The sequence below is a fragment of the Gekko japonicus genome, unplaced genomic scaffold (genome assembly GCF_001447785.1).
Source record: "Gekko japonicus isolate JY-2015 unplaced genomic scaffold, Gekko_japonicus_V1.1 scaffold8, whole genome shotgun sequence".
Lineage (NCBI taxonomy): Eukaryota > Metazoa > Chordata > Lepidosauria > Squamata > Gekkonidae > Gekko > Gekko japonicus.
The window spans coordinates 1,312,510-1,337,886 of NW_015167057.1; the positions used below are offsets into that span (position 1 = coordinate 1,312,510).

The 25,377-nt window shown below is 49.4% G+C and overlaps 1 protein-coding gene across 1 annotated transcript in view; it reads left to right on the plus strand.

Moving 5' to 3' along the window:
* KCNH4 (potassium channel, voltage gated eag related subfamily H, member 4) overlaps positions 1-25,377 on the plus strand; it is a 108,237-nt gene that overhangs the window by 65,801 nt on the left and 17,059 nt on the right. Inside the window, exons 10-13 of the mRNA XM_015412422.1 lie at positions 4,497-4,746; positions 6,674-6,888; positions 17,106-17,144; positions 23,703-24,070. Of these exons, the coding sequence (XP_015267908.1) occupies positions 4,497-4,746; positions 6,674-6,888; positions 17,106-17,144; positions 23,703-24,070 (872 nt within the window). The remainder of the gene's footprint in view (positions 1-4,496; positions 4,747-6,673; positions 6,889-17,105; positions 17,145-23,702; positions 24,071-25,377) is intronic.

Consider the following 25,377-nt stretch of genomic DNA (forward strand, 5'->3'; position numbering starts at 1 on the left):
TACTTTCCCCAGCCTCAGTTCACCATCAGTAAAATGGAAAGGGATATGACAGGATGGTTATGGGCAGCAAACAGAAAACTGAAAAGTTCTTTGGAAATTAAAGGTGACATGAACAACATTAAGAGGATGTCTGGTACAGCCTTGTAATCTCCTGCTCTTTTCAAGTGAGGAGAACTGTGCGGGAAAACTGCCAGTTTGGTGTAGTGGTTAGGAGCATGGACTCTAATCTGTGAGAACCGGGTTTGATTCCCCACTTCTCCACATGCAGCTGCTGGAGTGACCTTGGGTCAGTCACAAGTTCTCTCAGAGCTGTTCTCTCAAGAGCAGTTCTCTCAGAGCTCTCTCAGCCCCACCTACCTCACAGGGTGTCTGTTGTGGGGAGGGGGAGAGAAAGGAGATTGTAAGCCGCTCTGAAACTCCTTTGGGTAATGAAGGGAGGGATATATATTCAATCTCTTCTTCTCTTCTTGATTATTGTGCAGGGGAACTGCCCAGTTGATTATTCAGATCCAGCTGCTCTCTTAATAGCACCCACGGAAAGGTAGTGTGATGTGGTGGTTAGAGTACTGACCTGGGATTTGGGAGACCCATTTTTGAATCTCCACTCTGCCATGGAAGCTGGCTGGGCCAGTCACGCACCTTCAGCTTAACCAACCTCACAGGAAGAAGACGAAGAAGAAGAGATTGGATTTAAACCCCCACCCTTCACTTGGAGTCTCAGGGCAGCTTACAATCTCCTTCCCTTCCTCTCCCCACAACAGACACCCTGTGAGGCAGGTGGGGCTGAGGGAGTTTTGAGGGGGCTGTGACTGGCCCAAGGACACCCAGCTGGCTGCATGTGGAGGAGTGGGGAATCAAACCCAATTCTCCAGATTAGAGTCCGCCACTCTTAATCATTACACCAAACTGGTTCCTTTTGTAAGGATAAAAATGGAGGAGAGGTGAATGATGAAAGCCGCTTTGGATCCCCATTGGGGAGAAAGGGTATAAATTAAGTAGGTAAATAAGTAATAATAAATAAGTAATTATGATAAAACATTCACCCCTTCCTGAGTGAGAGGAAAGAATTTGGCAGTCCCCCCCCCCCAGTTTATTCCCTGAACCTTGACATTGATAAACAGGTTCTGGGGCTAAGCCCTAATTCTAATCAGGACCTGGGTTTAGGGAAAACAGAGCTGTGAGTAGATCTGGAGAAAGTACTGGAGTCGCCGTGTCACAGGATCTGACTCAAAGTTTGTCTCCTCTTCAGGGTCTCCAGACCAGAATGGCTGATTTGCGCATTATGGAGAGCATAGGTTGGATCAGGGGTCCCCTCCCTGTGTCCTGCGTCTGACTCACATACAGGTTGCAGGTTCTCTTGAACTCCTGGGTGTGCGAGCGCCTGTTCAGCTCACAGCTGTGGCCTGAATGGAGAATGTGCTTCAGCCTTCCCTTCTGTGTCATTTCCCTCACTCTCTGATGGCCCAGGGATGCATGACTTGGCCTGTTGGGGAAATTCACATATAGGGCGATTTCTCACTAGAGCTGCCTCGCAGCACAGCGCCGTTTGCCCCAACACAAACATGTCAATTTCACACCCAAGGCTGCGGGGCTGCATTTGACTCGGGGCTTTGCCCGATTTCCTCCGCAGTTTCATGGTCCTCAAAAACTAGGATCACGAAGTCTGTTACAGGTTTCCCTAACAGACCAAACAGCACCCCCTACAGGCCATTTTAGGTCAGGAGAATGGCTGGGGGTGGGATCCTGAAACCAACACATGCCACAGTCACGATCCGAATTAGGCACTGTATGCGTGGAATTGAGGACAACTCACAACTTTGGTGTGAGGGTTACACAGAACACTGGGAAGGAACCCTAACCCTAACTATGGGCCCTAACCTGTGTTCTTGGTAATACGTTAAATCATCAGGATTGAGAGTCGAGAACCAAAAGCCAAGCTAGTTTGACCTCATCAGATCTTGGAAGCTAAGCAGGGTCGGCCCTGGTCAGTATTTGGATGGGAGACCACCAGGGAAGTCCAGGGTCGTTACACAGAGGCAGGCAATGGCAAACCACCTCCGTTAGTCTCTTGCCTTGAAAACCCTACGGGGTCTTCGCCATAAGTCAGCTGCAACTTGATGGCAACAAAAAGGTTCCCGCCCTGCCCCATCAGGCTCCCCCTCTGATCCGAAGGCAGAACACCTTGTGTCCCAGAAGCTTGGTGTTTTAGGGATTGAGGCTGCAAAGGCCTGGGCCAGTGCCATTTTGAAGTATTTTCCCCCTCAGATAAGGTATAATTTTGCCTCCTCGTGACTGAGAACAAGCTGAGCCCCAGTAGTGGGGGGCAGAGGCCCAACTGGGAACTGCCTGGCGGTGATGAAGGTCCAGAAGGTAACCCCTGACACTTCCTGTGCTGTAGCACATCAACAATCTTCTCACTGTACCACTGAAAGGAGCCTTTTCGAGTGGCTCGGGTAAATCCTGGACTCAGCAATCCAGAGAATAAAATGAGGCAGCCTATGAGAAAAATAGAAGGGGAACTAAGGTGAGGACTCTGGGGCTATTCTGGTTGGAAAATGGCAGAATCTTAATGTATTTAGTTAAGTATTTATTATCGGATTAGATGTTTAAAAAAATCATTTGCTTTGGAAACACTGGAGCTTTACGCCAGAGGTGTGGAGCTCATTTGTTATGAGGGCCAGATCTGACATAAATGTCACTTTGTTGGGCCGGGCCATGTGTGCCATAAAATGTAATGCCAGATCTGGAGATATAAACTTTATAAAGGACACAGGCAAACCCAGTTAACATTATTTTTTATTCAAAATCAGAGGTCATTTCGGGGGGGAACGCGGGGGAACGCAGTTCCCCCGGGTGAGGTATGGGGGGCGGGGCACATGACGAAGCCCCGCCCCCTGCTTCCGGCCGCCCCGCTTCCGGCCCTCATTCAGCCAGGAGGAGGCAGGAGAAGAGGGAGGGTAAGTTGCTTCCTCCCTGCCTCTCCCCACCCCTGTCTGCCTGTGGCCAGGGAGGGCCTTCACGGGGCTTCCTTGCACTCCCGCCGGGACCATTGGGGGCGGGGTGTGTGGCCTCATGACACACGTCCGGTGATATCAGGGTGTGTGGCCTTATGACACACTTCCGGTGATGTCAGGGGGTGTGGCATATGCTAATGAGTTATGCTAATGAGTTCCCCTAGCTCTTTTTCTACGAAACGACCCCTGCCCCCTAGCTCTTTTTCTACGAAATGACCCCTGCTCAAAATACGAGCATGCTTAAAACATTAACACAGTATTTCCTTAAAGTATCTCTTCCTCCGCCCATTACTCATTAGCACTCGGACAATATAAAGGGACATAATGCACAGCCTCTGCCAACTGGCAATAAAGGTAATGACCAGTTGCTCGTGGGCTGGATGGGCCGGTTTTGGCCCGCGGGCCGTATGTTTACCCATGCCTCATGCAGTGTCTTCAGTCTTCCACGTTTCCCGGTTAAGGGGAAAATGCTGTTCAGACCGATTACAAAGATGATCCGATTCCACTGGAAACAAGGACAGATCTGCACGTTCTCCCCCCCCCCCCCAAAACCAAACACCCAAAAAAAGCCAAGGGGAGCCTCAGTCCAGTGGAGCCTGAGTGGTGGGTGTTGCCCAGTGACACACTTCCGGTGATGTCAGGGTGTGTGGCATATGCAAATATGTTATGCTAATGAGTTATGCTAATGAGCTCCTGCACCTCTTTTTCTACGAAATGACCCCTGGCAAGTATGCTGCTGATGAAGGAGAAAGATCGGCAAATGCCATAGCGAAATTATACCTGCTTGAAGGCAGGTATAAGAAAATCCCCTACCTTGAAAGATTATGTACTTGCCCATTAAGGGAGGTCAAGTCCATCGAGCATATGTTCTTTAGTTGCCCTTATCATAAAGAGGCTCGTTTGGAGATTATTACTTCATTGCTGGATAAGATTCCTGGTTGCACAAACAAAGCCAAGCTTGACTATCTTTTATCTGATAAGAACTTTAAGATCACATATCAAGTAGCTAGATTTTGTGCATTGATACAGAGGTTACGGAAGCTATATTTTACATATGTTTTAAATTTAAATCTTTTATTTTTGTATATTTTGTACTTTGTATGTTTTTAAAATCTACTATTATAACTATATATATGTGGCTGGTCTAGCGACCGTAATAAATTATACTAGCTTACAAATACCCAACATTTATAATCTACTTTTCTCCCTAATGGAGACCCCAAGCGGCTTATACTAGTTCCCCCATTTCTGTTTTATCCTCACAACAGCCCTGTTTGTAGTAGGTGAGGCTGACAGAGTGCGACTGGCCCCAGGGCACCCAGCGGCTTCCCACGACAGCGTGGGGAGTAGGACACCTGTCTTCCAGATCCTAGTTTAACGCTGTAAGCATCACAGCACACAGGCTCTCAGTTGGAGAGTGGACTGAAATTGCATCAAGCCCCCCATCCCCCTCACCACCCCCTCTCTCCTCCCCCCCCCCAGCTCCTGCGTGACTTCCCGGATGAACTGCGAGCGGACATCGCCATGCACCTGAACAAGGACATCCTGCAGCTGCCGCTTTTCGAGAGCGCCAGCCGAGGCTGCCTGCGTGCCCTTTCCTTGCACATCAAAACCTCCTTCTGTGCCCCAGGAGAATACCTCCTCCGCCAGGGGGACGCCCTGCAAGCCAACTACTTTGTCTGCTCCGGCTCCCTGGAAGTCCTCAAGGACAGCATTGTGCTGGCCATTTTGGGTAAGGCTGGGGGAGAGCTGGGCACGCAGTCGCCCCACAGTGAACCTGGGGGGGAAGTGGAGGGGAAGGTTGGTCGTCGGGTCCAGCCAGGCCAATCGGTCACCTTAAGAACACAAGAGAAGCCATGTTGGATCAGGTCAGTGGCCCATCCAGTCTAACACTCTGTGTCACACAGTGGCCAAAACCCAGGTGCCATCAGGAGATCCACAAGCAATGTTCCCTCTAAGCTGTGGAGTCTTGTGAGCAAAACTTTGACTTTTTGAGCTCCTGGCATTAAAGCTGTGAGTGAGTGATTTGGCTACTGCATAAGTTAGTTTGCTCTGGAGCCATCCTTCCTGAGCTAAGACAAAGATGTGTGAGCCGGAGGCTAAAAAACTGTGAGCTAGCTCACACTAACTCAGCTTAGAGGGAACGCTGTCCACCAGTGGGGCCAGAACTCCAGAAACCCTCCCACTCTTGCCCCCCAAGCACCATGAATACAGACCATCACTGCCCCAGACATAGTGTTCCATATATACATTGTGGCTAATAGCCACTGATGGACCTCTGCTCCATGTGTTTATCCAGACCCCTCTTGAAGCTGGGGATTGGATAAACATATTAGCGGAGGTCCTGTGGGGTGAGCTAATGTTCCACTTAAGTGTTGGGAGCAACTTCCCCAGGATGGTGCACAGAACCTGTGGCAGAGCTGGTCAGGATATCCACCAGTGGGGCCAGAAATGCAGAAGCCCTCCCTCTGTTGTCCCCCAAGCACCAAGAACACAGAGCATCGCTGCCTCGGACAGTGTTCCATCTGTACCTTGTGCCCCCGAAGTGCCAAAGCCAAGCTCTAGCTCAGACTCCCTGAGGTCAGGAGAGGTGCTTACCATTTGCCCGCTGCCAGTGGGCAATACCCCACCCTCAGCTGCCCCTCAATAATCTGAGGAGCAGCAGAAAAGAAATGGAGGTAAAATATGTCAATGGGGACACTCTAGGAATTTCCCCTCTATGGAAAAAACTCCTGATTTGGCCACCGACTCAATCAAGGAACCCGCGGCCCTCAGCTTGCAAGACCTGAACAAGTCTGTTAATTGCAGGACATTCTGGAGGCCATTAATTCACAGGGTCACCGTAAGTCGGAAGTGACTGGCTGGCGGTTCGCATACCCGTGCAATCTGGCAAGCAGCTAGAAGGTGGAAATCTGGTCATGCCAGTGGAGAACTGGCCAGCTGATAACCCTGATCCCTGGCATCTCCAGTTTGGTTGGCAGCGAAAGAGCTTCCCCTGCTTGAGACCACGGAGAGCCGCTGCCATTCTGATCAAACAGTGGTAACTTTGGGGGGACCAAGGGTCTGACTCAAAATCCCAGCTTCAGTCCCTGTCCGTCTTCATTCAGAAGCACTTCTCCAGTAGCAGAGCTTGGAAAGACTTCCACATAAGGCTTCCCGATCTGTAAGTGTGACTTTGTAGCGTCATAGTCACACTGGCTGCCAATCAAAGTCGCCTTTGGTTCCGATTTCCCTTCAGAGGCCTGTTTCAGTCCCAGCTACACACTTCCCAGGTCAAGTCTTTTGCATTCCCAGCCATTGCTCCCTCTAAGCTGTGGAGTCTTGTGAGCAAAAATTCTACTTTGTGAGCTACCGGCATTAAATGTTGTGAGGGAGCGATTTGGCTACGGCATAAATGAGTTTGCTCCGGACACCTCCTTCCCAAGCGAAGACCAAAATGTGTGAGCCAGAGGCTAAAAAACTGTGAGCGAGCTCACACTGATTCAGTGTAGAGGCAATGTGTATCTGCTTGGTGGTCCCTGGGCGAACCCAGGGATGAACATGGGAGCGATGCATTGTGTTGTTTGGCCCCAGGGCCTTAACCGGGGGCGGGGGGGGCAGCTGCAGCACCCCCCCTTCCCGTCTCCTTCCCAGCCACCCCAGATCCTGGCTCTTTGTAGGTAAAGGGGATCTCATCGGGGCTGACCTGCCCAGCAAAGACCAAGTGATCAAGACCAACGCGGACGTCAAGGCACTGACTTACTGCGACCTCCAGTACATCAGCCTGCGTGGGCTCTTTGAGGTGCTGGAGCTGTACCCCGAGTATTCCGCCAAGTTCATGGCCGACATCCACCAGGACCTCACCTTCAACCTGCGCGAGGGCAGCGAGATTGAGGTAGGGGTGTGCCTTGCCGCGGGTGACGCCGGCGCCCGCCTGCCCCCTTTTTCTTCTTCCTTCCCCCCTGTTCTTCTAGCCATTCACCCGCCTGCAGCAGCTGCTGCCCTGCAGAGGATGAGGCCCATCGATTCCCATGGGAATCGCTCACAGCACGCCCTCTTGGAAGCTCGCCACTGCCGGTGGAAAGCCATCAGAATCCACGCTCCTGCTTCAGTGCTTTCCCCCTGCCCTCGGCTTCTCATACTTTTGTATGAATAAGGAAAGAGACGACTTATCCTTCCCCCGTAACCCCAGTTGGAGGGAAGTTTCAGGGCGCCCTGCAGCTGAAGACAGGGAAAGTTTCGGAGCTGAAGGGGGCCTGGCAGAGAGTCCCGCTACCTGTCACGTGGGGAAGCCATTTGCCAAAAATGTATCTGGGAGGGGTATTAGGGTTGTCAGGTCCCCCTTGAGCACTGGCGGGGGGTGGGGGTGGGTAGGGTTACCAGATCCAGGTTGGGAAACTCCTAGAGATTTGGGGGTGGAGCCTGGGGAGGACAGGGACCTCAGTGGAGTGTGCAATGCCACAGAGTCCACCCTCCAAACCATCAATTTTCTGCAGGGGGAACTGATCATTGCAGTCTGGAGATGACCTGTAATTTTTTTTTAATAACTTTTATTGATAGAGCATGGGAATTACATCTAAAACAACAAATAAACAGAAACATACTTACACACACGAGACATGACAAATACTACTGTATGATTATCAGAGCATATGTTTATACAATAGCTATAATGCTACTTTTGAGTTGATATAATATATTGAGATTTGTAACTAAAATGCATGATAAGTGCCATGCTTATAAGTGTATAGTTTGAGTTTAGTGCCTTTGGAAGGTGAAAAAGAGAGTTATAAAGAAGTAGTGGGGAAAGTTAGAGGGGATTAGAAGAGAAGTGAAAAATAACATCCCATGGTATTTTTACTTATAGATGACCTGTAATTTGAGGGGATCCCCAGGTCCCACGTGGAGGCTGGTGGTGTGGGAAAGGGTCCTACACGTGTACATGGATGTGTGTTACCGACCCACCCTCAGTTCGTTCTGCCTAGGTGATGCCCCGTACCAAAGGCAGAATGAATGAGTCAAACCTTTTAAGGCTAGATAAAGACCATGACAAGGTTGTTTTAAAGAAAAACAAGACTTACTTTATTAAACCTATCAAGTATCAGTGCTCTCCAGGCAAGATGCCAGCTAGGTGCTTCGCCGGAATTTTAAACCATACAAGTCATTTCCTAAAGAAATAATAAGCAAGCAAATAAACTGGCAAAGATTTCTCCGACAACGTGTGCACACAGGAGCTCCTGGACTGACCAGTGGCCTTCAGGAGAGAAAAAGTATCTCACTGAATCCCAAAAGTCAGATTGGGGCTGCAGTGCTAGAGGAGGTGTGCATAAACTCTTTGCCTCCAGACTATCTCACCAATCATAAACAGACCCTCCAAGATGCTTTCAGACTCGGGGACACACACACACACACACATACACACACACACACACACACGAGAGGTACTGATATTATATATGTCTTTTAGATGCCATCGTAGATCCCTGGCATCTTGTGCCATTTGATGCAGAGGCTTTGCCAAGCATGTGCCTTTTGCCCATGCTCCAACAGATTCCACAAGCTTCCTGATCAGCAGTGGAATAAATTCTGCAGGTCAATGCTCCCTCTAAGCTGCGGAGTCTTGAGAGCAAAAAATCTGCTTTGTGAGCCACTGGCATTAAAGCTGTGAGTGAGAGATTTGGCAGCTGCATAAATCAGTTTACTCTGGAGCCATCCTTCCTGAGCTAAGACAAAAATCTATGAGCCAGAGGCTAAAAACTGTGAGCTAGCTCACATTAGCTCAGCTTAGAGGGAACCCTGGCTGATACACTGAAGGGACTGGATAAAAGTTGCAGGACTTGGGTTACATGGACGACTGCACAGCCTCCAGGTACGGCCTGGAAATCGCCCAGATTACAACTGATCTCCAGACTACAGAGCTCAGTTCCCCTGGGGGGGGGGGGAATGGCTGCTCTGGGGGCTGGACTCCATGCCATTATATCCTGCTGTGCCTCCCCTCCCCCAACCTCACCCCTCACCACCCCCAAATCTCCAGGAATTCCCCAACCTGGAGCTGGCAATCCTACATGCAAAGTATAAACAGCCTCAAAGAAGAAGCAGGCGGGGCCCCAAAATCTAACAGTCTCTGACCCCCTGAATTCCAGCCTTTCATTGCAATATTTCCTGCAGCTAGAACAGAACTCACTTTCGCCACCCAGATTAAATACACAGTTTAAGACTGACGGCTGGGCTCTGCACAGGTTCTTTAGCTCTGTTAGCATGGCCTATTAAGTGCGAGGACTCTAATCTGGGAGAACCGGGTTTGATTCCACACTCCTCCACCTGCAGCTGCTGGATGACCTTGGGCAGGCCATAGTTCTGTCAGAGCTGTTCTCTCAAGGACAGTTCTCTCAGAGCTCTCTCAGCCCCAAGCAGTAGTACATCTTCTTTTCTAGTCTGTAACTAGTGAGGTTTTCTCAGAGACCATTTGGGAGTGGGGAGAACAGGGAAATAAGCCAACTCCATCCCCCCAGTAGCCTACAAATCTCCAGGTTCCTAGTCTTTTTTTGGTGACCATTGGGAGACCAAATTCGGCCTGTTGGTCAGTGCATTCCTAAGCAGAGTGACATCCTATAGAGACTTTGGTGTAACTGTGTTTAGGATTGCACTCGGTGACTCCTCGGATAGGCTTTTTTGCCCAGGGATGTAACTTGGCAGTTACAACTAATGTTCCCTCTAAGCTGTGGAGTCTTGTGAGCAAAAATTCCACTTGTGAGTTACTGGCATTAAAGTTGTGAGCGAGCAATTTGGCGACTGCATAAATTAGTTTGCTCTGGAGCCTTCCCAAGCTAAGACAAAAAGATGTGAGCCGGAGGCTAAAGAACTGTGAACTAGCTCACATTAATTCAGCTTAGAGGGAACACTGGTTACGACCTGCATCTCTTCTTTCTCTTGAATCCAGAAAACTAAGTTGGTGCTGACTTTATGGCTCAGTTTGCCTCATGATCACTGCGCATGTCCTCAGGGGTGGTTATAAGTGGGAAAGGGCCCTCAGAAAGAACAGGAACAAAAATCTACTGGTTTGGGATCCAGCAATGTGCAAGCAGGAACCTCAATGGACTCAGGACAGTTCCGCTTGCGCAAGATCTTGTGCGAGACCTGGCACTTTCCTCCCTGTATATCACAGTTACACAGAATTTGGTCACGTCAGACCTTGCGCATGTGGAAATGCAGGTGGGAATATGATACATTTGGCTTAGTGCAAAGGGCTACTGCAGGCCTTCTCGTGCCTTTCCACTTGCACCAGAGCTCAGGTACAAGTGGAAATTTTGGCAGTGGATCCAGCTGGCTCTGTAGGAGGTTGGCTGGCTTTAGAGTAAGGAGCCATCCTTGCAAAGCTATTTCAGAGTCAAGTTTCTGGGATTTTGTAGCAATACCAAAGAGGTACTTTGACGGCCTGCCCGAACCCTTTGCAGTTCCCTTCCCGGGTACAGCTTTGCTGCTCTTTCCGCCCAGTCTGAAAAAATCCCACCATTTTGATCCATGCCCACCCAGCTTTCTGATCCATGCCTATTACGGGAGCTGGATCATTCTCCAGGTTAATTGCTTGGCTTTGTGCCCCATTTCCTTTAGGCACCTTACAGAACAAGCTCCCCATGTTATGGAATATCAGCACATTTCCCCTTCCTCCCTGTCCCTTTGTAATGATATTCCCCTGACCTCTTCCTCCTCCCATTCCCTCTTCAGTTCTCAAACCTACATAACACCTCCTGATCTCTTAATTGTGGGTTAAGAGAGAGAGAGAGAGCACACCTTGTGCAAGTCTTACCCTTGGTCCTCTGCCATATTCCTTGAGCTCAGGTGCCTCCATCTGCCCCCACAATGCCCCTCTCCTTTCTCTTTTCAGAGCGAAGAATGGTTAGCATTCCATCTGCATGAGCTGAACTAACCTTTAGTTGATTTGCCAAGCCCAGGTCGGCTTTTAACTGGGGTTTGAATCCATGGTTGGATTTTGATTGAAAGCTAACCGTGGTCAGCTTGGTGCAGATTTACTATCCGGAGTTAGCACTGAAAGTGTAAAGGAAGGGGAGATTTGAATGGGAAAGGAAAAGCACTTGAGGCAGCCCCAGCTCCTAACCACAGTTAAGAAATAGGGGATTATACTGAAGGCTCCAAAGAGGCAAAAATCACATGTCTTGTTCCATCCATAAAGTTCAGAGTGCAGATGCATGCAGCCTCAATTTGCCTCATGGCCATGCAAGGGAAAGGCGGTTTAACCCATCAGTCTCATTTGGATTTGTTCTTTGGAACTGTTTTCCCCTGAAATGATGATAACAAAGCAGGGAGCCCAGTTAAGAACATAAGAGATAAGCCAATGTTGGATCAGGCCAATGTCCCATCCAGTCCAACACTCTGTCACACAGTGGCCAAAAATACCAGGAGGTCCAGCAGTGGGGCCAGGGCAGTAGAAGCCATCCCACTGTTGCCCCCCCCCCAAGCATCAAGAATACAGAGCATCACTTGCCCCAAAACCAGAGTTCCTATCTATACCTTGTGGCGAATAGCCACTGATGGACCTCTGCTCCATATGTTTATCCAATTCCCTCTTGAAGCCGTCCATGCTTGTAGCCACCACTACTTCCTGTGGCAGTGAATTCCACATGTTAATCACTATAAGAACAGTTTCAAATTGCAAAACCGGTGGAAGGCTTAAGCATCCAGCCGGCTGTGTTTATATGCTGCATGGAGGCCACTGAAGTAGCTCCATGTGGCAGCTGTTCAGGACATAGTGTGTGGCACACACACAGTAGCTTGCCACAGGGATCAGGAAACATCTTCTCTTTATCTCACCAGCAAAAGCAAGTGGTAACCATTTCCCTGGTCCACTTCAGGTTGCGAGAGCAGGTGAGTGGGGCAATTGCATCTTTGAATGCCCCCACCCCGGCAGGAAAAAAAACAACTTTGTCTGCACAAAGATGGTGTATTAACGCAGAAGATCAGGTCAGTTGTTTCTTCCAGATGTGCTATATGAAGAGCACATTCGGATCCATGCATGAGCACACGCATGCGTATCTCACACGCCCCTAAAGCAGCACTGTCCAGGAAAAGCGGTTTCACATTTGATGATTGTTTAGATGTAAAGTTGTCTCTTAAGGGCAGCCGTAGTGTTGATTGATTTAGTCTTTCTTCCAGTTGGGAAATTCAGGTTTCAATTTGGGGCAGAGGATGGAAACGCTGGAATGGCATCAGCTCTTGCCTGTGGGGAGACCCCTGCAACTGAATCATTCCTCCACCAACTCCTGACCTCAGGCCTTTAGAAAAGAGTAGCGGGTTGCTCATCCAAACAGTTATTTTTTGCCCGGCTTTTTCGCCACTGAGATAAAGAAAGGGATTCCAAAACAACAGCCTGCACTGGGGTGAAGAAACAATCTCTTTCCCTCTCTTAGCCTCGTGGGGGCTTTTCTAACAGAGAAGATCAGGAAGTTTGCCTATTCAGAGCTCCCGCGTCTGTTTTAAAGTTGAAACCAAAAAGAAGAGTCAAGGGATCGAACTGCAGATCTCTCATGTCTCATGAGATTTGGCTCTAGATATGCTGGTGTGGACAGGAGCCTCTGCAGAGGAGTCTTTGCTCAGACACAGCCAAGGATCCTGCAGGGTCTTCCCCTTAGTGGCAACAGGGATAGGAGGCAGGTTTTGCCCCTAGGGTGGTCAGGTTCCTTTGAGACGCTGGTGGTGGGATGAGAGGAATGCTTTGAGAGCCGGAAACATCGCCCCTGACGTGCCAACGTCACTGGAAGTAACATTGCGCACCGTTCCCATGTCACCTGGAAGTGATGTAGGCACATTGGCGGCGACACTCTGGTTTGGGGGCAAAACTCTATGGTAAAATTGCCCTTAGACCATAGAGTTTTGCCCAAAAACCAGAGTGTTGCCCCCTGGCATGTCCATGTCACTTCTGAGTGACATAGGCATGTTGCCTGATGTTGCTGCTGGGGGTGGGAATTTCCTCCTGCCGGCCAGTTGGCTGGCAGCAGGCAGAAGCCCACAAAACCAGGGAACCCACCACCCCACAACAGGAATGTCCCAAGCGTAGCACTTCACTTTCAACGTAGACGTGAATTGCAGTCATATGCTTTACAGGGGAGACAGTACAAGGTTGCACACCTATTGGCTAAATCTGCCTTGCCCCACCGGATCCCTCCGACTGGGCAGCCTCCGCCCTCTCTCCGCTGTTTTGCAGATTGCGGTCGACTGACCGTGCCCCACAAATGCAGTAGGGGCCTCATCCCCTCAGGATGGAGCGGGGCAGAATGACAGACACCTGTGAAGTGGCTTCTATGTTTTCTCCTTTCCTTGGCCAGAATTCTGCCATTAAAAAAACTGGCTCCCAAGTGGGACTACAGAGAGCCTTATCTCAAGCAAAGCCCTCACCTGAGCTTCTGATGGTCATATACCTACCGGCTGGGTGACACAGTGGTTTAAAGTGTCAGGCTAAGACCTAGAATCATAGAGGTGGAAGGGGCCATGCAGGCCGTCTAATCCAACCCCCTCCTCAGTGCAGGATCGGCCCAGAGCACCCCTGACAAGTGTTTGTTCAGCCTCTGCTTAAAGGCTGCCAGTGAGGGGGAGCTCACCACCTCCCCAGGCAGCTGATTTCACCGCTGAACAACCCTTACTGTAAAAAAGTTTTTTCTAAGATCCAGTCGGTACCTTCCCACCCTTAATTTAAACCCACAAATGCGAGTCCTAGACTCTGCTGCCAACAGGACTGGGTTCGAATCCTGGACCTGGGGACTGTCATGTTCTTCCAGCCTAACCTGCCTCACAGGATGGTTACTGAGAGGACGAAGTAGAAAAGGGGAAAGCAATGTGATAAGCCATTTTGGGTCCCTACTGGGGAGAAAAATAGAGTATACATTTAAAATGAATACAAATAATATCTGCTACATTGGAGATATGCTGTAGCACAGTGGTTAGAGTGACAGTCTAGGATCAAGAAGACCATGGTTCAAATCCACACTCTGTCGGGAAGGTCACTGGGTGACCAAGGCTTGTTGCTATCTTTCAACCTACCTCGTAGGGTTGTTGTGAGTTAAGTTGGAGGGAGAGGGAATCATATACACTGCTCTGAGCTCTTTCGAGGAAGGGCAGGACAAAAATGCAATAGATAGGTAAGAATGTTTTGGGTTTATTCAGTCACCCAAATGGAGAATCAGGTCTAGCTTAAAGATGTTTTGGGGAACATGTTTCAAGGCATCCGAGCAAACCCAGTGGAGGCTGGTGTGTGCCAAAAGATTTGGTATTCACTGAAACAGCTCCCCAAACTTCAAAGGCTTGTCAGTTCAGCCCAGCTAAACATAATTGAATATTCCCCTTTAAGTCTTGTCTGCAGCCTTCAAAGTTTTCCATTTCTTAAAAAAAGGTGCTTTCACACTTGCTGAACAGTACATTTCCAATTCCCTTCCAAAGCACTTTTACAACTGAATTTTACTGTGTGAAATGGCAAAATCCCCTTGCAAACCATCTCTAAAGTACATCCAAAGTGGATTGAAAGTGCATCATTCAGGGTGTTTGAAAGTGCCTTTTTCACAAGAGGTCTCAGCCAAGTTTTCTACCCGTCTTTCAAACCTACCTAGGAGAATTTCTCGTGAAACTTTAACATCCAGATTTTTGCCCAGCTGGCTGGACTCCAACTAACTGGAGAAGCAAGTCGATGAAAATCAATGGACCTTGGTGGGGAGCGGAGGCACTGGAGAAGCAACACCTGGTCATTGAATTTCTTACTCTGTCCGCATGCGAGGGACCAAGGGTATCCCTGCCTACTTTCTCCTTCTCACCATGTCCTCCCCCTGTCATCAGTCCCCCCTTGCCAGGACATCCCCTGCTTCCCCTGCTGATTGTGATGGTGGTTTTTGTCCACTAGGACCAAGACCGAGACCAGCAGCCCGTAATCGCCCGTAAGCTCTCCAACAGCCGTCGGATGGTAACAATGTTTGGGCGCTACCGGCCTGGGCTACATGCGAACCAGTGACCGAGAGGTGAAAGGTCGTTGTGTCCCGTCCCACCTGCCTTCCCTCACCTCACCAGCCCTGCACACCTGGCTGCTGCCGTGTGGCATCAGACATGACCCTCTCGATGTGAAAGGCTCCCCCCAATTTTTCACCTCCTCTTCCTGTCTCCTGACACTTCGATGTAGCCTATGGAAATCTGTCTGTCTCTAAGCTTGTCTGGTGGGGTGTGTCTTCTGTTTTGGGTCTCCAGACAGGAAGGGACTGCCAGGAGCAAAGGAAGAAGTCTTCAGGAAAAATGCTCTGGCATAAGTCTCTCCCTGTGTGAACAGAATCTTTCCCTTTGCCAACTAGGACTGCTTCCACCCTGGTTTTTTGGCCCAGCTTGGAGGCTAATGGGAAGTGCCCCGCCCCACTTCCACATAATAGGTTTCTCAATTGGCCAAGCCCAGTGGGGAATTCTCTGCCTACGGCTCCAGTCTCCAGACCTTTAAAAAGTGAGGAACAGGAGGGGAAAAATAGCCGCCATAGCAACACTCTAGGCCAGGGGTGTCAAACATAAGGCCTGGGGGCCGGAACTGGCCCGTCCAAGGCTCTTATGCGGTCCGTGAGCAACTAGTGCAAGGGAGGGAACAGGAGACTGCTCAGGGGGGAAGTGGACAGAGCCACTCCAATTGTGGCTTCAGCATGGTGGAACAACCTTGTCTGCAGCGGTCAAGCAGCATGGGAGCCTCTGCCCAGGGCTGCCCTGCTGGCTCTCCAGTCCGCCCATATGGGTTTTCCTTTGCGTCCCCCTCCCAGCCCATGAGGCCTTGCAGTGAGAATACACCAACTTGGAGCTTAGCAGCTGACATTTATGTCAGATCTGGCCCTCATAACAAATGAGTTTGACACCTCTGCTCTAGGCATTCCCCATAGTCTCTGTGGTCCTGTCCTGAGGAAACCCCATTGCTGCTGCACTTAATTGGCAGCCACAACCACCGTCATCACGTGGCAGTCACCTGGGGTTTGGATCTGAAGGAATATACATGTCACAGCGCTCATTGAAGAGACTTCCCCTCTTCCTTCTGCTGCAGCCAGTTTCAGGCCCTGAAATTCTGGTCCTGAGGTAGGTTCCGTGCCGCCCCCCCCAAGAGCATAGTGGTGCAAGTGGGAATCTGTGGTAGGATGGACAGGAATTGCTGAAATCCATCCCACAGATGTGCCTTCCCTTGCAGGCCTTAGAACCAGACCTACACCACTTAGTCAAACCTGGTTTAGTAGTGTGTTCAGGGAATTTTAGTTCTGTGAGATGCATTAACCAGGAAGACTAAATGAAAGCACTTAGCCAAACTATGAGGGGTGGTTTTTTTGGTGATAGAGAAGTGGAGTAGAAACAGAGAGGTGGCAGGGAGCCGGGGCAGATGAGTGAAAGCGGCCTTAGAGGATAGGCCATACAGTTATGAATCCATAGGCAAGATTTGCTCTGTCAGAGTTGGTGGCTTGGAGGAAACCAAAGGATAAAACGGGTGGGGGAGTCTGAGGGGACAGGCCAGGGGCAGCGACTTTATTGGACCAGGTGAAACCCTGTTGGCTCCTTTTGACTCCTGCTGCCAACAGTGTGGCCGAAGCACAGTGGAGAGAACACGCCAACAGCTGCCTCGGCTTGTAAGTTGCCACAATGATACCCGAAGCACCCATGTCCCTCTGCTAGATTTACCTGTTCAAGCTTCCCGCTGCCTCACAACTGAAGACTGTAGATTATACTTCGGCTGGCAAGATTCTGACCCTTCCTAATGCGTGGCAAAATGGCAGCCGTATCAATGGCATCCCTTGTAGCTTTCTGGCTCAGTAGAGAGCTCACGGCCTATAAAACAGACATCCTGGAATAAAATGTTGTTAGACTTTAAAGTGCCCCTGGTCTTCTGTTTTGTTGTACTGTAATAGACTTAAGATGGCTACCCCACTGGAATTATCACACCCCACACCCCAGAAATGTAAAATGTTAGCAAACCTGTGTGTGTCGGATATCTTTTCTTCAACATCCATCTTGGTAGCCACGGCAACACAAACCTGGTTGGGTTTAGGCCGATAGCCTGGATGGAAACCGCTGCAAGGTCTAACTTGTGTGTTTGTTTCCCTCCAGGGACTCCTCCGATTCTCCAGGTCCCCGCGTTTATCCCAGGTAATTTGGATAATTTGTTGATGGTGGGGAGGTATTTTGAATAGTGCCCAGATTAATTTGTATGGGGAGTGGGGGGGTGGGCCTCCGGAAAAATCTCTTAATAAGGATTTGCTTGCAAAAACATTCTCCTCAATCTTTTCCCTTCAGTGGCCTCAGTTATAGATACTCTTCATTTAGGGGATTACCAGGTGCTGATTCCAGTTATCTTGGGATGGACAGGCAAGTGGGAGACACAAAGTTGTGGAATTATAGCTGTAAATTCCGTCCCCATCACAACGTTACCAGTAAGATTACTCCTAGACCAGGGGTGGCCAAACTTGCCTAACGTAAGAGCCACATAGAAGAAACCTCAGATGTTTGAGAGCCACAAGTCATGAACAAATATCACACATTTTTATTTAAAATATGCAAATTTGCTTTTTATTAACATTAATTGAGACTGTCAAAAATAAAAACAAAAGGGGTAAAAACATATATTGATTATTGTATTTATTTTTTCCAGTGATAGTTATTTGTTTGCTAATTATATTTGTCTAAGAGTGAGAGAGAGAGAGAGAGAGAGAGAGAGAGAGAGAGAGAGAGAGAGAGAGAGGTGGAAAGAATGAAAGAGGTGGAGAGAAAGAGAGAGACCAATTTCCCACAAGTGCTGCTCCGCACTCGCTCTTCCCTTTTGCCCTGATGGTACGTGTCAATTTCACACAAGCTGCTGCGAGGCCGCATTTTGCCCCGCAGCTTTGTGTGATTTTCCCTGCTTCTACTCAATCCTGTTTTTTTGAGAAGTAGACACGGGGGAAATCGAGCGAAGCTGTGGGGCAAAATGCAGCCTCGCAGCAGCTTGTGTGAAATTGACACGTACCATCAGGGCAAAAGGGAAGAGCAAGCGCGGAGCAGCACTTGTGGGAAATCGGACAGAGAGACACAAAGAAAGCAAATAGATGGGGGAGGTAGGGGGGAGGAAGGGAAAGCATGCCTCCCCTTCTCTTTCCCAGCCGCCCTGCCAGGAGCCGCACAATATGCATGAAAGAGCCGCATGTGGCTCCCGAGCCGCAGTTTGGCCATTCCAATTTATGGCTAACAGTGCAATCCGATGCTGAGTTTTGTGTGTGTGAAGTGCCATCAAGTCACTTCCAATTTATGGCGACCCTGTGAATGAATGACCTCCAAAAGGTCCTCTCCTTAACAGCCCTGCTCAGGTCTTGCAAACTTTGTGGCTTCCTTGACTGACTCAATCCATCTCACGTTGGTTCTTCCCCCTTCCCTGATTTCCATTTGATTTCAGTGGGCTTAGACAGGAGTAGGAGGCGAGGCAGCATGGTATAGCCCAACCTAGTCAGATCTCGGAGACCCCAAGGAAGACTCTGCAGGGGAAGGCCATGGCAAACCGACTCTACTTCTCGCTTGCCTTGAAATCCCCTTGCTGGGGGCTGCCATTAGTCGTCTGCGACTTGACGGCACTTACATTGACTGGAGAAAGTCTGCATAGGCTTGTACTTAAACCGTACCTTGTTACTGAGTTAATAAAAGGAAAGCCATTCTTTAATTAGGGATGCCAGTCTTCAGGTGGGACCTGGGGATCCACCGGAATTACAGCTGTTCTCCAGGCTACAATGATCAGTTCCCTTGGAGAAAAAGGATGCTTTGGAGGGTGGACTCTAGGGCATTGTATCCCACTGAGGTCCCTGTCCACCCCAGGCTCCATCCCTAAATCTCCAGGAGTTTCTCAGCCTGGATCTGACAACCCAAATTTAATGTTTAGACAAGAGGACTCATCATCAGCATGCCATGTGGCCCTGGTGATTTCCTTGCTAGGATGAAAAACATCATCACTGCTGGCAGGTAGGCGGGTGCTTTTGTGGAAGACGGTGCCCCAGGAGATAAGTACAGTCTATGGATTACCTGGAGGCCCCTCTCAACAGCGAGTGGGCTAGGCTGAGACAGTGCAGAACAGTACATCATTAGATACTAGTAGGGGGCTGGTCTTCTGTATAGGTTCCTGCCCCTCACGCCTGTCCAGAAATGAGAGGGGAAGCCTACACTCTTCAATACAGTAAACCAGAATCTCTCAGTATTCTATTATCCCCTCCAGCTCAGAGCAGAGATTCTGATCTCTGAGTTGGCATCTGGGTTTTACACACTTGCACCTCTATCTAGAGATGCACGCTTAATTCTTACAAAGGTAGCTTATATGTGGTCAGCGCTTCGACTGCAAGATTTAGCCTTAGAATCCAGTTACAACAATACAGACAAGTTAGAAACCAGAATAAGTTTATTCAGTACAGAACTTAGCATAGACCAGAAGGATTTCAAAACAAGAAACCTGAGGCAGTTCACCTTGACTACACAGTAAGGAAGCATATTTACCAACTTCAGGAATCCATAGTCCAAGATTGTCCATTGTTATAGTCCAGGTATCCCCAAGGGGTTTTGAGGAGGAACATCCCCTCCATGTGCTCTAAGGCACCAGGGGATCCTTTGTTCTCCAACCAACCACATGGCAGGGCAGCATTTCAGGTGAACAGAACACAGAGCAGCAGAGATAGCAGGAACAGAACAGAACTCTCTTCCAAGGGACCGGACAATTAAAAGCCCCAATCTAGTCACAAATTAGCCCTGGCCAGGAGCCAATTGGAGCAGACAAAGGAGTGTCCAAATCCTAGTTGTCATGGGTAGCTTGAGGGGATAGGTTGGAAGTTTGGAAACCACGCCAGCAGTCACATGGCCCCCAAACCCCAAGCCTCATTGTGTTTGTGACTCTTTGCTTGTTTGGCAGAGGCCATCTGGTCTCTCCCAGCATGGAAGTGTGAAGAATGTGGGTTTATGGCATGGCAACGAGGCCATGGGGCCCACCATTTAGCTTCAACAGGAAATACAACACAGCAGGGTATCAGCAAGACATTCCAGGGGAAGGCAGGGGCTTTTAGAAATCAATATTTCTATACACCTTCTATTTATTTATTTATTTATATTTATTTATTTATTATTTTTCCTCAAGGCGGCATCCAGCAGGTTAAAATACAATAAAACACAAATACAGAAGAGCAATACTGTAAAATTCACGTAACAACAATATACATACAAAGTGCAATTAAGTGCAGATGGCAATTGTTGTATGGTGGTCCAATATAGCTAAACGAGTATTCATAGTTGTTCTTAGGGCCAATAGCATAAGGGCCGTAGCAGTTCAGTTTTTAATAGCTCATTCCTTAGTGGCAGCTCCTCATCGAAGCCCTGGTGGAAGAGCTCTGTTTTACAGGCCCTGTGAAACTGTAAAAGGTCCCGCAGGGCCCTGATGTCTTCTGGGAGCTCATTCCACCAGTTTGGAGCCGCCACCGAGAAGGCCCTAGCTCTGGTAGCAGCCAATCTGGCGTCTTTCGGACCAGGGAGAGTCAGGCGATTTTCCAAACCTGACCTCCGTGCTCTTTGGGAGACATATTATCTCGGCTAGGAAAGATTCTAGGTTGTGTGTCTCATTTTGGACAGCCAGTTGTTTACAGGGAAAAGGGAACAAGTGCCTGCTGAGCAGGGCGGGGTTCCTAGTGTAAACCCTGGAATGCCCGTGTAGAATGCCCTCCCCCTTGAAGTTGGCCTGGCCAGGGCCGGCCCGAGGTTGTCCTGTGCTCTAGGTGAGTGCAGGTGCCAACCTCCCGGTGGGTGGAGGCAGGAGTGGCCGGACAGGCGCCGAAGAAGGGGGGTGGGGGGCAGGGCTAGCGACCCCCCAGCTCGTCCTCCCGCCAGAAGCAGGCGCCGCTCGCACAGGTGATGGCCGGGGACAGTCGGTGCGGCCCTTCTGCCGCCCTCCTGCCTGCCCGCCTGCCCCACGGGTGGGGGGAGAAGGACCCTTCTCGCCCGCGGGCCTCCTTGACGGGCCTGAAATAACCCCCCCTGCCGCTGCCCCCCATAGGGAGATGTCTCCCCTCCCCCTCTCTGCCGGTCGCTGAGGTCGCTGACTAGACCCCGCACCGCCCGCCTTCGACCGACAGGAGTCCCCGACGACCACAGCGCCTGCTGAAGTGAGGCGGAGGAGCTAGCGAGGGGGTGGAGGCGGAGGCAGGGGCAGCCGCCGGCCAGCTACAGCGCCGCGCCCTGCCCACACCGCCATGCATCCTCCTCCTGCAGCCAGCAGAGCGCCCCTGCCTCTCCTCCCGCGCCCTAACAGCCGGCTCGCGCTCTAGGTGAAGGCCTAGTTCACCTAGCGGGCGAGCCAGCCCTGGGCCTGGCACCCACCTTACTGTGTTTTATGTGCCAGGTAGGGTTTCCAGCCTCCTGGTGCTGCCTGGAGATTTCCCAGATTTATAACTGAACTCTAGATATTAGTTCCCTGGGAGAAAAAGGCTGCTTTGGAGGGTGGACTCCATGGCATTATATACTCCACTGAGGTCCCTCCCCTTTCCAATCCTTGCCTTTCCAGTTTCTACCCACAAATCTCCAGGAATTTCCCAATCCAGAGCTAGCAATCCAAAACCATTTTCTTAAACTCAGGCTTTTTAACATACAGCTTCCATCTTTTAAAATTGTTCTCACAATCTGCTTCTAGACCGAGGACTATAGATATAGTTTTTCAGCTCCTGAAATCTTGTCATACCATTTTTGTGTCCCAGGCTTGTCTTACTATAGATAATTCCTTATCTTGTTGGTTACAGGATTTTGTTGTGTCGTTTTTACTTTGATGATTTGCCTCCTGAGAGTCTCCTGAGAGGCAGCGTATAAAATCTCTAAATAAAGATTTAAAGTTCCAGGGGATTTAGCTAGTCGAGGTTTATTATTGTTGCTTTAAATTAGGCTTAATGTTTAAGGGCCATAGTTAAACTGAAGCTGAACTCCTGACTTCAACAATATATGTACTTAGCTCTCCCATATATATATATGAGAATTTAATTCATGCATCACTTTGAGAAATACTTTTTTAAAACTTAAGACATGATGCATCCAAAGACATATCTCAAAAGCCAAATTTAACCAGTGTTTGAAATTGGGGGGGGGGAGGAATCAGATTTCAAAATTTCAAATGTTGCTACTGTTTTATCGTAGAATTTGATTGCAGCTCAGGTCTTGATCCATGACTGCTCTGTCCTCCTCAGAGCATTAATTATGAGATGTTCAGCATGACATAATTCTTGGCATTCTTCTTTTTTGTTGCTGATGTGATTATTTAGGAATGAATGCTCAGCATCACCCTGATTTCTTAGCCCAGTCTCAGTTCCCTCGCTCTGTAAAGAATGGCTCTGTTTGCAACGATGCTGAATTTTGTACATTTAAAGATGCTGTATAAAAGCATTGATTAGTAATAAAGGGAGGCATGAAGTAGAAGAGGACGTATGAATCTTAGAAGCGGTTCTTAGGTCTGTTGGTTTCTAATGCAGCTACGTTGGCCAAGAGGATGGTTTACATTCCAAACACAACTGGCGGTCGGTCGGAGGAAGTGGGATAAAAGGGCTGAATAATAATGGGTGGGATCCGGTCTTCTGCAGTCAGGAGGAGTTAATGGAAGCCAACCAACTCCCCATCTGACTCTGGCCCCCAGCGAGCTCTTGAAAAGCTGTTACCAAAGACCAGGGGACCTTCCCGGAAAGCAGCCACTGTGGCACTGGAGGCTGCGGGAAGAAGTTGTTCCTTTCCTCTTGTGCAAGCAGAATCCAAGCTCCCTGCATTTCCTGTGCTTGCATAAGAGCGGGGGGGGGGGAGTTTGTCCAGTCCTCCTTTCTTCCTACAGGACTGCCTTTCCCCAGATCACATGGTATTCTGTTCAAGAGCTACCCTTGACCTTCAGTAGCAGCTTTTGGTGAGGAACACCAGGCTGTGGGATTAAGGATAAAGGAGGAAGATCCACGTCTGTTTTGGAAAGGTTGGATCCAGGCCAGTCACAGTGGCAATGGGTACAAACCAGCCAGCTTTTTTCACTCAGTCTTCCCCAGTTCTTCTACAGCCCCAATCTGGCATGACTTTTGTCCATGCAGGTCGCCGTGATCAGCAGCATGGCCTTTTTGGTGGCTCCTTCCTTACTCACCAGCAGACAAACTGGTTGGATCCAACTCAGTGCTTTTCCTCTGCATCAACAGTTTTCCAGTGTTGACATGAATACCAGGGCCAGGGCCTTCTCAGTGGCGGCTCCACACTGGTGGAATGAGCTCCCGGAGGACATCAGGGCCCTGCGGGACCTTTTACAGTTCTGCAGGGCCTGTAAGATGGAGCTCTTCCACCAGGCCTTCGACTAGGAGCCGCCATGAAGAACACCAATAACATCAACAACATCAACAATACTAACTGAACTGAATAATACTTACTATGCCGGATGCCGACCCGGGGCCATTTTTTTGGAACATCTATCATGGTTATTGCTACCAGCACTTTATTATTATTCTATTTATTGTGAGCTATGACTTGGTATGTTTGTGTTTTATATTTTTAATCCTTAATGTAAGCTGCCCTGAGCCTGCCTGCGGTAGGGAGGGCAGGATAAAAGTTGAATAAATAAATAAACAGTACAGGGGAAGCTGAGGGGCGATTTTAACATGCTCACCTTCCCCTTGAACCCTCTTCCTTTTCTTTCTCCTTTGCCAGCCTCATCCTGAAAGTGGTGCTGCCCCTGAGAAGCCCCTGCCATCCATCCAGGAGTACAGTGAGGATCCGGAGGACTTCTTCCAGCCCTCACCAGCCACCATCACTCGCCGTAAACTCCTGCTACCCAACCTCAATAGCCCGGTGAGGCGGGGCTCCCTCAGCAGCCTGCTGGGGGACGACCTGCGCCAGTTCTCAGCCTTGCGGCGGACTTGTCGGTCCCCGGCCCGCTACAGCCAGGGCCGCAGCCCCTCCCCACGGTGCCGCCGGGAGGAACGCCTCTCTGATAGCGAGAGCAGCGGTGGTCGGAAACCTGACAAACTCCTCATTCCGTCCCTCGTGAACTATGGACCCCCAAACCTCAGCCCCAGGTAAGGAAGGACAACCATTTGCCCTGCCAGCCACAAAGCAGCTAGTGCTCAGTGGTCTTTAGGAGGGGAAATGAAACAGAGCTGGGAGGAATCCAGGAAGAAGGAGAAGAAGAGACTGGATTTATACCCTGCCCTTCACTTGGAGTCTCAGAGTGGCTTACAGTCTCCTTTCCCTTCCCCTCCCCACAACAGAGACCCTGTGAGGTAGGTGGGGCTAAGAGAGCTCTTTCGAGGACTGCTCTTGAGAGAACTTGTGACTGAACCAAGGTCACACCAACAGCTTCATGTGGAGGAGTGGGGAATCAAACCCGGTTCTCCCAGATTAGAGTCTGCACTCTTAACCACTACATCAGATTGGCTCTCGGATGAAAATTCACATGCAGATTCTCCTAAGTTTGATTTTGCTGGTGAAAATTCAGATTCTTAGGGGCCTCTCTAGTGAAGTGTCATTTTGAATAAGATTTTGGAATTTGACAGTCATTTGTAGAATTACAAACTAAGGCATGAATGTGTGTGTGTTTTTAATTAGCTATGCCTCCCACCCACCCCACCTCTAGAACAAACTTAATAAAAATACTGCAGAGAAGTTGTGTTAAGTTTTAGGAGGCAGTGAGGGCCAGTGTGGTGTGGTGGTGATAAGCGGCGGACTCTAATCTGGAGAACCATGTTTGATTCCCCACTCCTCCTCTGCATTAAGCCTGCTGGATGACCTTGGGCCAGTGCCAGTTTACTCAGGACTCTTTCAGCCCCGCCTGCTTCACAAGGGGCCTGTTGTGGGGAGAGGAAGGGAAGGTGATTGTAAGCCGTTCTACTCCTTGAGGTAGAGAAAAGCGGGGTATAAAGAACCAATTCTTCTTCTCTCCTTCGGTGGAAAGATCCGCAAAGAAGAAGGGCTTAATTCCAGCCAGGTCTTACTCAGGCTTCCTCAGGAGGCTGAAGTTGGTTCCTTATTCGCACTTCCTTATTCATTCCTTATTCGTTACTTATTCATTTAGTCATTCAGAAACACTAAGGAGAGTGAGTTGGAAAGCTCCGAACCCCAAAATAAGGTCTGGACCACCACATATCATATACCCCCACATTCACAGGACTCTCCCCTTCGAGGGGACATATTGTAGCATGGAGAAAGGGGCCTAAGCCCAAGCACAGACCACCAGATCAACAGGAGGAGAAGAACTTTATTGGCGCCGGTTCAGTCAGCGAAGCACGCTTTAAACAGACTGAACCCAGAGCAATGCAGGCTCCAGGCTTTTATACTGCAACAAGGTTACACGTCACATTTTACATCACCAGAGTGGAATTTTCCA